The sequence below is a fragment of the Salvelinus fontinalis genome, unplaced genomic scaffold (genome assembly GCF_029448725.1).
Source record: "Salvelinus fontinalis isolate EN_2023a unplaced genomic scaffold, ASM2944872v1 scaffold_0097, whole genome shotgun sequence".
Taxonomy (NCBI): Eukaryota; Metazoa; Chordata; class Actinopteri; order Salmoniformes; family Salmonidae; genus Salvelinus; species Salvelinus fontinalis.
In genome coordinates, this window is record NW_026600306.1 from 292,649 (window position 1) to 306,385 (window position 13,737).

The window sequence follows — 13,737 nt, forward strand, 5'->3', positions numbered from 1 at the left end:
TGTCATGTTCTGTTGCTACCATGTTGTTGTCATGTTGTGTTGCTACAACGTTGTTGTCATGTGGTGTTGCTACCATGTTGTTGTCATGTGGTGTTGCTACCATGTTGTTGTCATGTGGTGTTGCTACCATGTTGTTGTTATGTGGTGTTGCTACCATGTTGTTGTCATGTGGTGTTGCTACCATGTTGTGTTGCTACCATGTTGTTGTCATGTGGTGTTGCTACCATGTTGTGTTGCTACCATGTTGTGTTGCTACCATGTTGTTGTCATGTTGTGTTGCTACCATATTGTTATTATGTGGTGTCGCTACCAAGTTGGTGTCATGTGGTGCTTCTACCATGTTGTTGTTATGTGGTGTTGCTACCATGTTGTTGTTATGTGGTGTTGCTACCATGTTGTGTTGCTGCCATGTTGTTGTTATGTGGTGTTGCTACCATGTTGTGCTGCTACCATGTTGTTGTTATGTTGTGTTGCTACCATGTTGTGTTAGGACCATGTTGTTGTCATGTGGTGCTGCTACCATGTTGTGTTGCTACCATGTTGTTGTCATGTTGTGTTTCTACCATGTTGTGTTTCTACCATGTTGTGTTGCTACCATGTTGTTGTCATGTGGTGTCGCTACCATGTTGTGTTGCTACCATGTTGTTGTCATGTTGTGTTGCTACCATGTTGTTGTTATGTGATGTTGCTACCATGTTGTTGTCATGAGGTTTTTCCACCTTGTTGGTGTTATGTGGTGCTTCTACCATGTTGTTGTTTTGTGGTGCTGCTACCATGTTGTCCTGCTACCATGTTGTTGTCATGTTGTGTTGCTACCATGTTGTTGTTATGGTGTGTTGCTACCATGTTGTCATGTTGTGTTGCTACCATGTTGTGATGCTACCATGTTGTGTTGGTACCATGTTGTGTTGCTACCATGTTGTTGTTATGGTGTGTTGCTACCATGTTGTCATGTTGTGTTGCTACCATGTTGTGATGCTACCATGTTGTGTTGCTACCATGTTGTTGTTATGTTGTGTTGCTACCATGTTGTTGTCATGTGGTGTTGCTACCATGTTGTGTTTACGCCATGTTGTGTTGCTACCATGTTGTTGTCATGTGGTGTTGGTACCATGTTGGTGTTATGTGGTGTTTTTACCATGTTGTGTTGTAACCATGTTGTGTTGCTACCATGTTGTTGTCATGTGGTGTTGCTACCATGTTGTGTTGCTGTCATGTTGTTGTTATGTTGTGTTGCTACCATGTTGTTGTTATGTTGTGTTGCTACCATGTTGTGCTGCTGTCATGTTGTTGTCATGTTGTGCTGCTGTCATGTTGTTGTCATGTTGTGTTGCTACCATGTTGTGCTGCTGTCATGTTGTTGTCATGTTGTGCTGCTGTCATGTTGTTGTCATGTTGTGTTTTTACCATGTTGTGTTTCCGCCATGTTGTATTGCTACCATGTTGTTGTTATGTGGTGTTGCTACCATGTTGTTGTCATGTGGTGTTGCTACCATGTTGTTGTTATGTGGTGTTGCTACCATGTTGTTGTTATGTGGTGTTGCTACCATGTTGTTTTCATGTTCTGTTGCTACAACGTTGTTGTCATGTGGTGTTGCTACCATGTTGTTGTCATGTGGTGTTGCTACCATATTGTTTGTCATGTGGTGTTGCTACCATGTTGTTGTCATGTGGTGTTGCTACCATGTTGTTGTCATGTGGTGTCGCTACCATGTTGTTGTCATGTGGTTTTGCTACCTTGTTGGTGTCATGTGGTGCATCTACCATGTTGTTGTCATGTGGTGTTGCTACCATGTTGTCCTGCTACCATGGTGTGTTGCTACCATGTTGTTGTCATGTTGTGTTGCTACCATGTTGTTGTTATGTGGTGTCGCTACCATGTTGTGTTGCTACCATGTTGTGTTGCTACCATGTTGTTGTCATGTGGTGCTTCTACCATGTTGTTGTTATGTGGTGTTGCTACCATGTTGTGTTGCTACCATGTTGTTGTTATGTTGTGTTGCTACCATGTTGTGTTAGGACCATGTTGTTGTCATGTGGTGCTGCTACCATGTTGTGTTGCTACCATGTTGTTGTCATGTTGTGTTTCTACCATGTTGTGTTTCTACCATGTTGTGTTGCTACCATGTTGTGTTTCTACCATGTTGTGTTGCTACCATGTTGTTGTCATGTGGTGTCGCTACCACGTTGTTGTCATGTGTTGCATCTACCATGTTGTTGTCATGTGGTGTTGCTACCATGTTGTGTTGCTACCATGTTGTTGTCATGTCGTGTTGCTACCATGTTGTTGTTATGTGATGTTGCTACCATGTTGTTGTCATGAGGTTTTTCCACCTTGTTGGTGTTATGTGGTGCCTCTACCATGTTGTTGTTTTGTAGTGCTGCTACCATGTTGTCCTGCTACCATGTTGTTGTCATGTGGTGTTGCTACCATGTTGTGTTGCTACCATGTTGTTGTTATGGTGTGTTGCTACCATGTTGTGATGGTACCATGTTGTGTTGCCACCATGTTGTTGTCATGTGGTGTTGCTACATGTAATAATAACATGTATGATTTATATAAAGTTCTTTAGTAACAAAACATTAGTGACATAATTTTGTATTTATTATTACATAGTAAACTTTAATAATTGTAATATGTATGTTTAAATGACTGTACTAAAGTTTTTGAATAAAATAAAAGGTTTGAAATGAAATGTAATTTACTTTCAATTAATTTAAATCTCTCTCCCTCTGTCTCACCCCTTGGCTGGGAATGTTAAACGTCAAGAAGATGTGAATCTAGGGGGGCTCTTGCACACAGGGGAACTATATGTACACAAAATAACTAACAACCTGGACCCCGAGGTGTCTTTCAAAACATATGTTTTACAAACGACCTAAACAGATCATTTTTACCCTTTCCTTTGAAGGTTCATCAATGTTCAAGATGTTCAAGATGTTTTTTAACTTAATATGACGTGGAAACAACGTTTATTCAACCAGTGGGAAGTAATGCGTATTGTGTGTAGATTGCTGAGGAAATTGTTTCATTTAATACATTTTTTAATAAGGCTGTAACATAACAAAATGGGAAAAAGTCAAGGGGTCTGAATACTTTCCAAAGAAACTGTAAGTGATTGAGGAGAGAGCATAATTGCTATATTCTAATTAAAACCATTGACCCATAAGGGAACATATGACCAAAGCAATGCGTGACCCATACAGAATTAAAAAAATATTAATCTCAATGAGAAATATAATTAAATAAACAAACATTTGCATAACCAAAGACATGAAAACTGGTAGAGAACATTGTATTTAGCTAGGATTTCATATGGCCAGGAAGGTTACTGAGAATAACAATAGACAATAGTTAATGTTGCTAGTTTAGGGATGAAGATAGTGAAGGTTCATTATGTTAAAGATGTTTTTTATTTTGATGTGGAAACAATGTTTATTGGAAAGTAAAACAAAGAACTCTTCATTAAAACAATGATAAATAGCAATCCGTGGGAGAGTTGTGGTGGATATTATAAAATAAGGATCTGCTGGAGTCCAAGTCAAACCAAGATTCTTTATTTCTGAGCTCAGAGAGAATAACAGAGTTTGGTATTTTATTAGGATCCCCATTAGCTGTTGCAAAAGCAGCAGCTACTCTTCCTGGGGTCCACACAAAACATGACACATAATACAGCACATCAATAGACAAGAACAGCTCAAGGACAGAACAACATACATTTTGTAAAAGGCACACGTAGCCTACATATCAATGCATACACACAAACTATCTAGGTCAAATAGGGGAGAGGGGTTGTGCCGTGAGGTGTTGCTTGATCTGTTTTTTGAAACCAGGTTTGCTGTTTATTTGAGCAATATGAGATGGAAGGAAGTTCCATGCAATAAGGGCCCTATATAATACTGTACGCTTTCTTGAATTTGTTCTGGAAACTTGGGGACTGTGAAAAGACCCCCGGTGGCATGTCTGGTGGGATAAGTGTGTGTGTCAGAGCTGTGTGTAAGTTGACTTGTAAGAACTTTGATGATATCTCTACATTATGTACAATGATTCATGTGTTGCTTTAGCTTGAGATTAAGAATCAGTGGTTGACACCTTGCAAGTGAATGAAAACGTGCCGCTCTGTTCTGGGCCAGCTGCAGCTTTACTAGGTCTTTCCTTGCAGCACTGGACCACACGACTGGACAATAATCAAGATTAGACAAAACTAGAGCCTCTAGAACTTGCTTTTTGGAGTGTGGTGTCCAAAAATTAGAGCATCTCTTTATTGTGGCTAAACCTCTCCCCATCTTTACAACCATTGCATCTATATGTTTTGACCGTGACAGTTTACAATCTAAGGTAATGCCAAGTAATTTTAGTCTCCTCAACTTGTTCAAGTCACACAATTCATTACATGATTCAGCTGAGGTCTAGAACTTAATAAGGAATGATTTGTACCAAATACAATGCTCTTAGTTTTAGAGATGTTCAGTACCAGTTTATTAGTGACTTCATTAGCTGTGGTTGCTGATGCGTATATCGTTGAATCATCAGCATACATGGGCACACATGCTTTGTTTAATGCCAGTGGCAGGTCATTGGTAAGAATAGAAAAGAGTAGAGGGCCTAGAGAGCTGCCCTGAAGTACATTACACTTTATATGTTTGACATTAGAGAAGCTTCCATTAAAAACCCTCTGAGTTCTAGTAGATAGATAGCTCTGAATCCACATTATGGCAGAGGTTGAAAAGCCATAGCAGTCATTTGTGTCAGTGCAGCACATGTTGAGTGCCCTTCTCTATAAGCATGCTGAAAGTCTGTTGTTAATTTGTTTACAGAGAAATATCATTGTATTTGGTCAAACACAATTTTTCCCAACAGTTTGCTAAGAGCTGGCAGCAAGCTTATAGGTCTGCTCTTAGAACCAGTAAAGGCCGCTTTACCATTCTTGGGTAGTGGAATTACTTTGGCTTTCCTCCAGGCCTGAGGATAAAAGACTTTCTTCTAGGCTAAAAATATGACAGATAGGAGTGGCTATAGAGTCAGCTACTGTCCTCAGTAGCTTCCCATCTAAGTTGTCAATGTCATTATTGATCGATAACAATTTTTCCACCTCTCCCACACTAACTTTACAAAATGTAATACTTGCACTGCTTTTCTTTCATTATGATTTTTTAGTTTTTTTCCCCCATCATTCTTTATATCATTGATCTTGGCTTCCTAATAAGGTGTATTATTTTGTTGAGTTTGGTCACATAATTTCTCAATTTGCAGTACGTAAGCCAGCCAGACTTATTAGCCACTCCTTTTGCCCCAACTCTTTCAAACATACAGTTTTTAACTTCCTCATCAATCCATGGAGCCTTAACAGTTCTAACAGTCAGTTTCTTAACAGGTACATGTTTATCAATAATTGGAAGAAGCAATTTCATATGGTTCCCCACAGTCTGAGCTTTTGTAAGCCTTCTCCTCTATGTGCAGTCTCATGTGTTCTTTCAGGCTTCCTAAATGGGCAAAAGCTTTGCACCTGGGAGGAGTGGAAAGGCTTCTCCCCGTTGTGTATTATCTTATGTTGGTTGGGGTTGCTTTTCTGGTTAAAACTCCTTCCACACTGGGAGCAGTGTTAAGGCTTCTCCCCTGTGTCAATTTTCTCATGAGCTTTCAGGTTGCTTAATTGGTTAAAACTCTTTCCACACTGGGAGCAGTGGTAAGGCTTCTCCCCTGTGTGTATTATCTCATTAACTTTCAAGTTCCTTAAATGGTTAGAACTCTTTCCACATTGGGAGTAGTGGTAAGGCTTCTCCCCTGTGTGTATTCTCATGTTTTTTCAGATCCCCTGACTGGTTGAAAAACTTTCCACACTGTGAGCAGTGGTAAGGCTTCTCACCTGTGTGTATTCTCTCGTGTTGTTTCAGGCTCCTTAATAACCTCTTATGGCTGCAACCCTTGTTCTCAATTTCCGCCTGAAGACATACCCTAATCTAACTGCCTGTAGCTCATGCCTAGAAGCAAGGATATGCATATTCTTGGTATCATTTGAAAGGAAACACTCTGAAGTTTGTGGAAATGTTAATTGAATGTAGGAGAATATAACACAATAGATCTGGTAGAAGAAAATACAAGGAAATAAACTTACGTTTTCTGTTTTTATTGTTGTAGCATCATTTTTCACATGTACTGGAATAGCCAAACAGTCAGATAGGATGCTGGGGACAATTTAGATGGAGAATACAACTGTACAGGGCAACTGTAGTTGTGCAAAGTTTTAGACTGATAACTTCAGGAATGGGTGAGCTACAAGACATTTAGCATGAAGTCACCCAGGTGTCCCACACAAGTTGCCCAAATGTACCCAAGTGGCCAAATTGGTGAAATGATATATAACTATATACAACAGTGCAAATAACTATATACAACATATCAAAAAGCAATTCTAACACACCAACAAAAAAAAATAAGAAAAAAATATATATATTATAAAAAAATTAAAAAAACAGGAGTAGAGTCTTTGGAGGTCCTCTACACAATATTTTGCTGTCTGTGCCATGTCCCATAGCAGTCTCTTTCTGAGTTAAAGCAGAGGCAAACTGAACACGTGGTGCAGATGATGGGGGACTTCATGTGACACAGAACACAACGACGCCTCCATGCTGTGGCCTTTTGTCCATGAGGCACAGTCATGCCTGCAGTAATGAACTGTGGCATATGAACACCACTGGAGGCAGGAGTAGAGGGGGCAGAGGTAGAGGGGGCAGAGGTAGAGGGGGCAGAGGTAGAGGGGGCAGAGGTAGAGGGGGCAGAGGTAGAGGGGGCAGAGGTAGAGGGGGCAGAGGTAGAGGGGGCAGAGCGTGATGCAGTGGACTTTGTGCGATAGTCAGCAAGCTCCTGGATGAGCAGCTCCCTGAAGGCTAGCTGTGCGATGGGGGGCTGTCCACAGCTCTTCGCCATTTCCTTCTGCAGGATGAAGGAATTCACCACAGCAATGTCAATGAAATGGTAAAACAATGTCTTGTACCACTTCTTTGTCTTATGTAGAACATTGTAGTACCCTATCAGTGCGTCTGATAGGTCTACACCTCCCATGCTCTTGTTGTAGTCCTTGATGGCTGCAGGAATGGGGACATTTTTGGTGGTCCATGCACCCATGGCGTCTTTCACACGCCTACTGACATGGTCGCCACTGAAGGGCTTGTGAATAGTGGAGCACATCACCACCTCTCTGGTGTCCATCCACTTCACAAACAGCAGGCCATCTTCACGGATCCATCGCATGGTCCCCCGCTCAGCCCGCTTAGGCATGTCATTTACCTTGGTCTTCGGAAAGCCCACACTGTTGGTCCGAATAGTGCCACAAGCCCACACCTCCCGCTTCCTCAGGTCTGCAAACAGGGTAGGGCTTGTGTAAAAGTTGTCCACAAAGAGTTTGTAGCCCTTCCCCAGCAGTTGGAAATCCAATAACTCCATCACAGAGTCATAGCTAAGTCCTTTACCAGTCGCACAAGTGTTCTTCCCCTCATAGACAAAGAAATTGCATGTGTATGCACACCCAGAATCAGCCAAAACAAACAGCTTGTAACCCCACTTAGTTGGCTTGTTACGCATGTATTGTTTTAGGCCAATTCTGGCCTTTGATGCTACCATCCTCTCATCTATGGACAAGTTCTGTGCGGGCTGAAAATGGGTCTTGCAAGCCTCAACCATGCTGGCGTAGAGAGGTTTGACTTTGCAGAGCCTGTCAAACCGTGCGGTGCCTCTCCTCCTGTCATTCTCCTCATCAACTTCTGGGTCACTAATGTGAAGCGCCCGTGAGATATTTAAAAACCTTGTAGAGGACATGACAGTGGGGGGGAAAGGCAGTTGATATAGTGAGGATGTTTTCCAGTAATCCTTTAGGGTTTTCAACTTCACCAGCCCCATGTAAATTACCAGTGAAAAGTAGCAGAAAATGTCTGACATGGAAATGGGCTTCCATTCCTGTTTCTTTCCTGCTTGCTTCCTAGCCCCATACTTGTTAGTATTGCAAACAAGGGAATCAACAACTGCCGGGGTGAAAAACAGTTGGAAAAGTTGCATCGGGCTATACTTCGATGTCATATCGAGCTGAGGTCCGGGTTGTCTTTTAGGTCGGAAAATTGGAGCACGGGGCTCCACATCTTCCTCCAGCACAGAGTGCCATTGCCCCTCTACCTCTCTACCAGCAGGTTCCACACTTCCCTTCCTCCGCTTCTTTGTTACCCTCTTCCCACCTCTAGATGGCCGGGCGGGGGTAGGTGTGGAGCCGGAGACAGCAGGAGTCCGGCTGGATGAACCCGCTTCAGTGGGGGATGGGCACCATGGCAGCGGAGGCTCCCAGTCGGAGACGCTATCACTGTGAAAGAAAACATTTAAACAAATATTTGTATTGTATGAGCCTTTTCACATCACATAAAATAAACAGATTAAATTGTATAGAATACTTCACTAAGTTGAAGTGCTGTTCCATTCAACTGCGGCCATTGTTGTGGGCCTGTCCTCCCCCCAACAGCACCCAATGGCTATTTCATATGGAAAGTGAGAGGAGTAGCAGGCGCAGTGGCCATGTGTGTGTGTTTGCTGTTTTACACTATTCCATTTGGGGGAAAAAAGGAAAATATATACATCTGACATGGAATATATATATATATATATATATATATATATATATATATATATATATATATATATATATATATATATATATACACACACACCCACCCAAGCAAACACACAAGTGGCCATGTGTGTGTGTTTTATGTTCGACTCCATTCTATTTGAATAAAAAATGGAAAATATATATATCTGACATGGAATATACACTGCTCAAAAAAATAAAGGGAACACTTAAACAACACAATGTAACTCCAAGTCAATCACACTTCTGTGAAATCAAACTGTCCACATAGGAAGCAACACTGATTGACAATAAATTTCACATGCTGTTGTGCAAATGGAATAGACAAAAGGTGGAAATTATAGGCAATTAGTAAGACACCCCCAAAAAAGGAATGGTTCTGCAGGTGGTGACCACACACCACTTCTCAGTTCCTATGCTTCCTGGCTGATGTTTTGGTCACTTTTGAATGCTGGCGGTGCTCTCACTCTAGTGGTAGCATGAGACGGAGTCTACAACCCACACAAGTGGCTCAGGTAGTGCAGCTCATCCAGGATGGCACATCAATGCGAGCTGCCGCAAGAAGGTTTGCTGTGTCTGTCAGCGTAATGTCCAGAGCATGGAGGCGCTACCAGGAGACAGGCCAGTACATCAGGAGACGTGGAGGAGGCGGTAGGAGGGCAACAACCCAGCAGCAGGACCGCTACCTCCGCCTTTGTGCAAGGAGGTGCACTGCCAGAGCCCTGCAAAATGACCTCCAGCAGGCCACAAATGTGCATGTGTCAGCATATGGTCTCACAAGGGGTCTGGGGATCTCATCTCGGTACCTAATGGCAGTCAGGCTACCTCTGGCGAGCACATGGAGGGCTGTGCGGCCCCACAAAGAAATGCCACCCCACACCATGACTGACCCATCGCCAAACCGGTCATGCTGGAGGATGTTGCAGGCAGCAGAACGTTTTCCACGGCGTCTCCAGACTCTGTCACGTCTGTCACATGTGCGTGTGAACCTGCTTTTATCTGTGAAGAGCACAGGGCGCCAGTGGCAAATTTGCCAATCTTGGTGTTCTCTGGCAAATGCCAAACGTCCTGCACGGTGTTGGACTGTAAGCACAACCCCCACCTGTGGACGTCGGGCCCTCATCCCACCCTCATGGAGTCTGTTTCTGACTTTATATGTATATATATAAATCAAAAATATATATAAAATGAATATGCGACCATTTAAACAACTGCATTAGCATGAGAAGCAAAAACCTATTTTACTTACTGGTCTAAAAGTGGATCTTGTCCTTCCAAAAACATTTCTTCCGCGCTGGAATCATAACTGTGGTCACTCACTGAGTCCTCATCCATTCCTTCTGTGTCACTCTCCTGGTCAATTTCTGCAATAATATCATCAAAATGTTTATACTTGGACTGAGATTTAGCTTTTCCACTCTTAGTAGCCATGTTTAACTTTTTCAGATTTGAGAAGTTTGTAAAAGAGAACGAACTGCTGTGAAACGTAAACTACAGTGCGTCCTGTTTCCTTTCACCAGAGAATGAACTCTGTTGTGCACAGCTCCAGCATGATGGCTGTTTGTCCTACAAACGGCATTCACATACTGCTGGAAAGCCCAGCTCATTGGCTATCTAGCTAGGTTTCAAAACGATAGGTGGTCATTGGACCAAGACCCTTCATGGGCTAATTCAGGTGTTGTATAGCCAATACATCATGTAGAATGATGAAACAAGTTTGGTTGCCTTCTAGAGTGTCTGAAGATTGCACAGAAACCGAACTTGACCATGTTAAACAATGTTAGATTTCTAACAAAATTAGATTTCATAAAATTGTTTTGTGTCAAGTTGAGTCGGAATTCATGCAGCACGCTGTTTACAACATGGATGGTGTGAGGATATACAATACCATTCAAGAGTTCGGGGTCACTTAGAAATGTCCTTGTTTTTGAAAGAAAAGCAATTTTTTTGTCCATTTTAAAAAAACATAAAATTGATCATAAACACAGTGTAGACATTGTTAATGTTGTAAATGACTATTGTAGCTGGAGATGGCTGATTATCTACATAGGCGTACAGAGGCCCATTATCAGCAACCATCACTCCTGTGTTCCAATGGCACGTTGTTACCTAATCCAAGTTTATCATTTTAAAAGGCTAATTGATCCATTTTGAGCCTGTAATCAAACCCACAAATGCTGATGCTCCAGACACTCAACTGGTCTAAAGAAGGCCAGTTTTATTGCTTCTTTAAATCAGCATAACAGTTTTCAGCTGTGCTAACATAATTACAAAAGGGTTTTCTAATGATCAATTAGCCTTTTAAAATTATAAACTTGTATTAGGTAACAAAGTGCCATTGGGACACAGGAGTGATGGTTGCTGATAATGGGCCTCTGTACGCCTATGTAGATATTCCATAAAACAATCTGCCATTTCCAGCTACAACAGTCATTTACAACATTAACAATGTTTACACTGTATTTCTGATCAATTTGATGTTATTTTATTGGACAAAAAAATTGCCTTTCTTTCAAAAACGAGGACATTTCTAAGTGACCCCAAACTTTTCAACGGTAGTGTATATATAGAAATACACGTTTAAAATTTGTACCAATTGATTGGTGGAAAGAACAGGTGACTAAGTCAAACAAGATGTTTATTAGTCTGTGACAGCCCTACTAGTAAAAGATACCAGTCCATCTTCATGTCAACTAACAGAACTGTGCTGGTTGTCCTGGTAACAGATACCAGATATATTGTATTTGTTCAAACTAAACTACAGCACTTACTTTGATGTGTCAAATCTGATCCTTTCTTCTCTCCTCCTCTCACAGTTCCACTCAGCCCCGTTGTTTTCCTGCAGTCCACCAGCTGCACAGACAACCTCTTCATACCCAGCAGTGAGGCGCTACCGGGAGAGGCATGACATGGGGACTCCGGGAGGGAGGAAGGGCTAGCATTGTCCTGGTAACGATAAAGAGGGGACAGACACATATAATTATGGATGCTTATGTCACTGTTGACATAAAGTGCTTTACAGAAACCCAGCCCAGACCCCGATAGAGCAAACTGTATACTAGACCAAACCAAGCTGTACCATCTGGTGTTCTGATCTGGAGAGACTCTTCTCTGACTCATCAGCATCAGGATGTTGTTGATGCTCCCCAGAGGATCCAGGATAGTCATGTCTCTCTCCTGTGTGAACGAGAACATCAAACAGATGGTAAACTTATGACCATCTATTGCAATTACATAGTGTTACAAGAGGCATGAATATATGTCTAAAAAGGGCCTAAATTAGCCACTTTAATTATGCTTTTTCTTTTTTTGTGATCAGTGGTATAAAGTACCTAAGTAAAAAATACTTTAAAGTACGATTTAAGTAGTTTCAGGGAATCTGTACTTTACTATTTTTGACTAATTTTACTTTTACTTCACTATATTCCTAAAGAAAATGATGTTCTTATTACTTCATACATTTTCCCTGACACCCAAAAGTACTCATTACATTTTGAAGGCTTAGCTGGACAGGAAAATGGTCCAATTCACACACTAATTTAGAGAACATCCCCGGTAATCATCACTGCCTCTGATCTGGCGGACTCACTAAACACACGTTTCAATTGTAGATTGTCAGAGAGTTGGAGTGTCCCCCTGGCTATCCGTAAATGTAAAAAAAAAAAAAACTAGAAAATGGCACCATCTGGTTTACTTAATATAAGGAATTTGAAATGATTTATATACTTTTACTTTTGATACTTCAGTATAGACTTTTACTCAGGAAGTATTTTACTAGGTGACTCACTTTTACTTCGGTAATTTTCTATTCAGGTATCTGTACTTTTAATCAAGTATGACAATTGCGTACTTTTCCCACCACTGTGATGCAAATGTTAAAGGGCCGTTCCACAAAATGGGTGCATTTTGCGTCCCTTTGATATTTTAAGTAGAAATGATGCACTGTATATTATATTTTAAAAGCCTGTTATATTAGAATAAGTGCACTTTAATATAGACCACATAGAGAATTCAATAAATATTATTTTGAAGTGCACAAAATATATGTACCAATGGCAGATTGCCCCTTAAACAACCCCTACAGTACTGAACAACATATTAAAGTGCAGAACTTCAGTATAATGCCCCTTAAAAACCACACATTAGTTAAACAACTGCATAGTTTGTGGCCCTGTTTTTAAGTCATTACTCACTGGAGTTAATCGGATCTTCAGCCTCCGTTTTCACTCCCAAAACGTCTTCCTCCTCTTTTATTGAGATAGCCTCCTCTTCCTCTTTTACTCCAAAAGGTTCTTCCTCTTCTTTCACTGCATTCTCTTCTTTAAATTTTACGGCATCTTCCTCCTTTTTGATTCTTAAAGCGTCTACCTCTTTTTCCACTTTGACAAACTCTTTCCCATATTCCTCTTTCACTGTAATATCATCCTCTTGTTTCTCCTTTTTCATTCTTCAAACTTCCTTGCCTCCTTTCACCAGAGTTTCTTTCTCCGTCTAGATTTGTGCGTTTATGCTCTGGGAAATTAGCCTAGTGCGGTATCAATGTAACACATTTGCTAATTTAACAAGCAAATTACGTTTATAAATGAACCAGTAGATAGGTAAACAGAATTATGTTCGAAACACTAAGAGTAATATACACAAGAATGGTCTAAAGAGTTTTAGGTTTGCTAGCAAAGCACCGCGTGGTTAAACCAGAAGCCTTTTGTCGCTGTTGAAGAAGCCTCCTGTCCCGTCCACTAGATTATACGTCACGCAAGAAGCATCACCTGAAAGACTCCCATCACCTTCTGCTGACTGGAGTGGGTAACGCAGATTGGAAACAATAGCTACTACCCTTTTGTATTGGAAAGAACGTCATAATAATTTAACAATAAGCTGATATATTTTATCTTCCGTCTTACAAATAATACCGTCCTGTACACAGACGTAGAAGCTTAATAGTGTAATAATAACAGCGACCCTGGGTTTATAATCGCGGAAATCGACCCTGCCGCACGAGCATGCTTTTGCGGCACAGTCGATAGCGCGCCGGACCTCGGGCTAGAAGGTCGAGGGTTCGAGACCTGCTCCCTACTGTTTCATTACAATATGAATATGTAAATGTTGA

The 13,737-nt window shown here is 41.2% G+C and overlaps 1 protein-coding gene across 1 annotated transcript; it reads right to left on the reverse strand.

The window, feature by feature from the left end:
• Nucleotides 1-5,757: 5,757 nt before the first annotated feature.
• On the reverse strand, nt 5,758-12,359 carry LOC129843072 (piggyBac transposable element-derived protein 4-like). The gene is made up of 4 exons (XM_055911825.1): nt 11,710-12,359; nt 11,402-11,576; nt 9,880-9,994; nt 5,758-8,348 (listed from the first exon to the last, which is right to left on the reverse strand). The coding sequence occupies exons 1-4, from the start codon at nt 11,710-11,712 to the stop codon at nt 6,500-6,502; spliced, it is 2,142 nt and encodes a 713-aa protein (XP_055767800.1). The 5' UTR covers nt 11,713-12,359; the 3' UTR covers nt 5,758-6,499.
• Between the last annotated feature and the right edge of the window lie 1,378 nt (nt 12,360-13,737).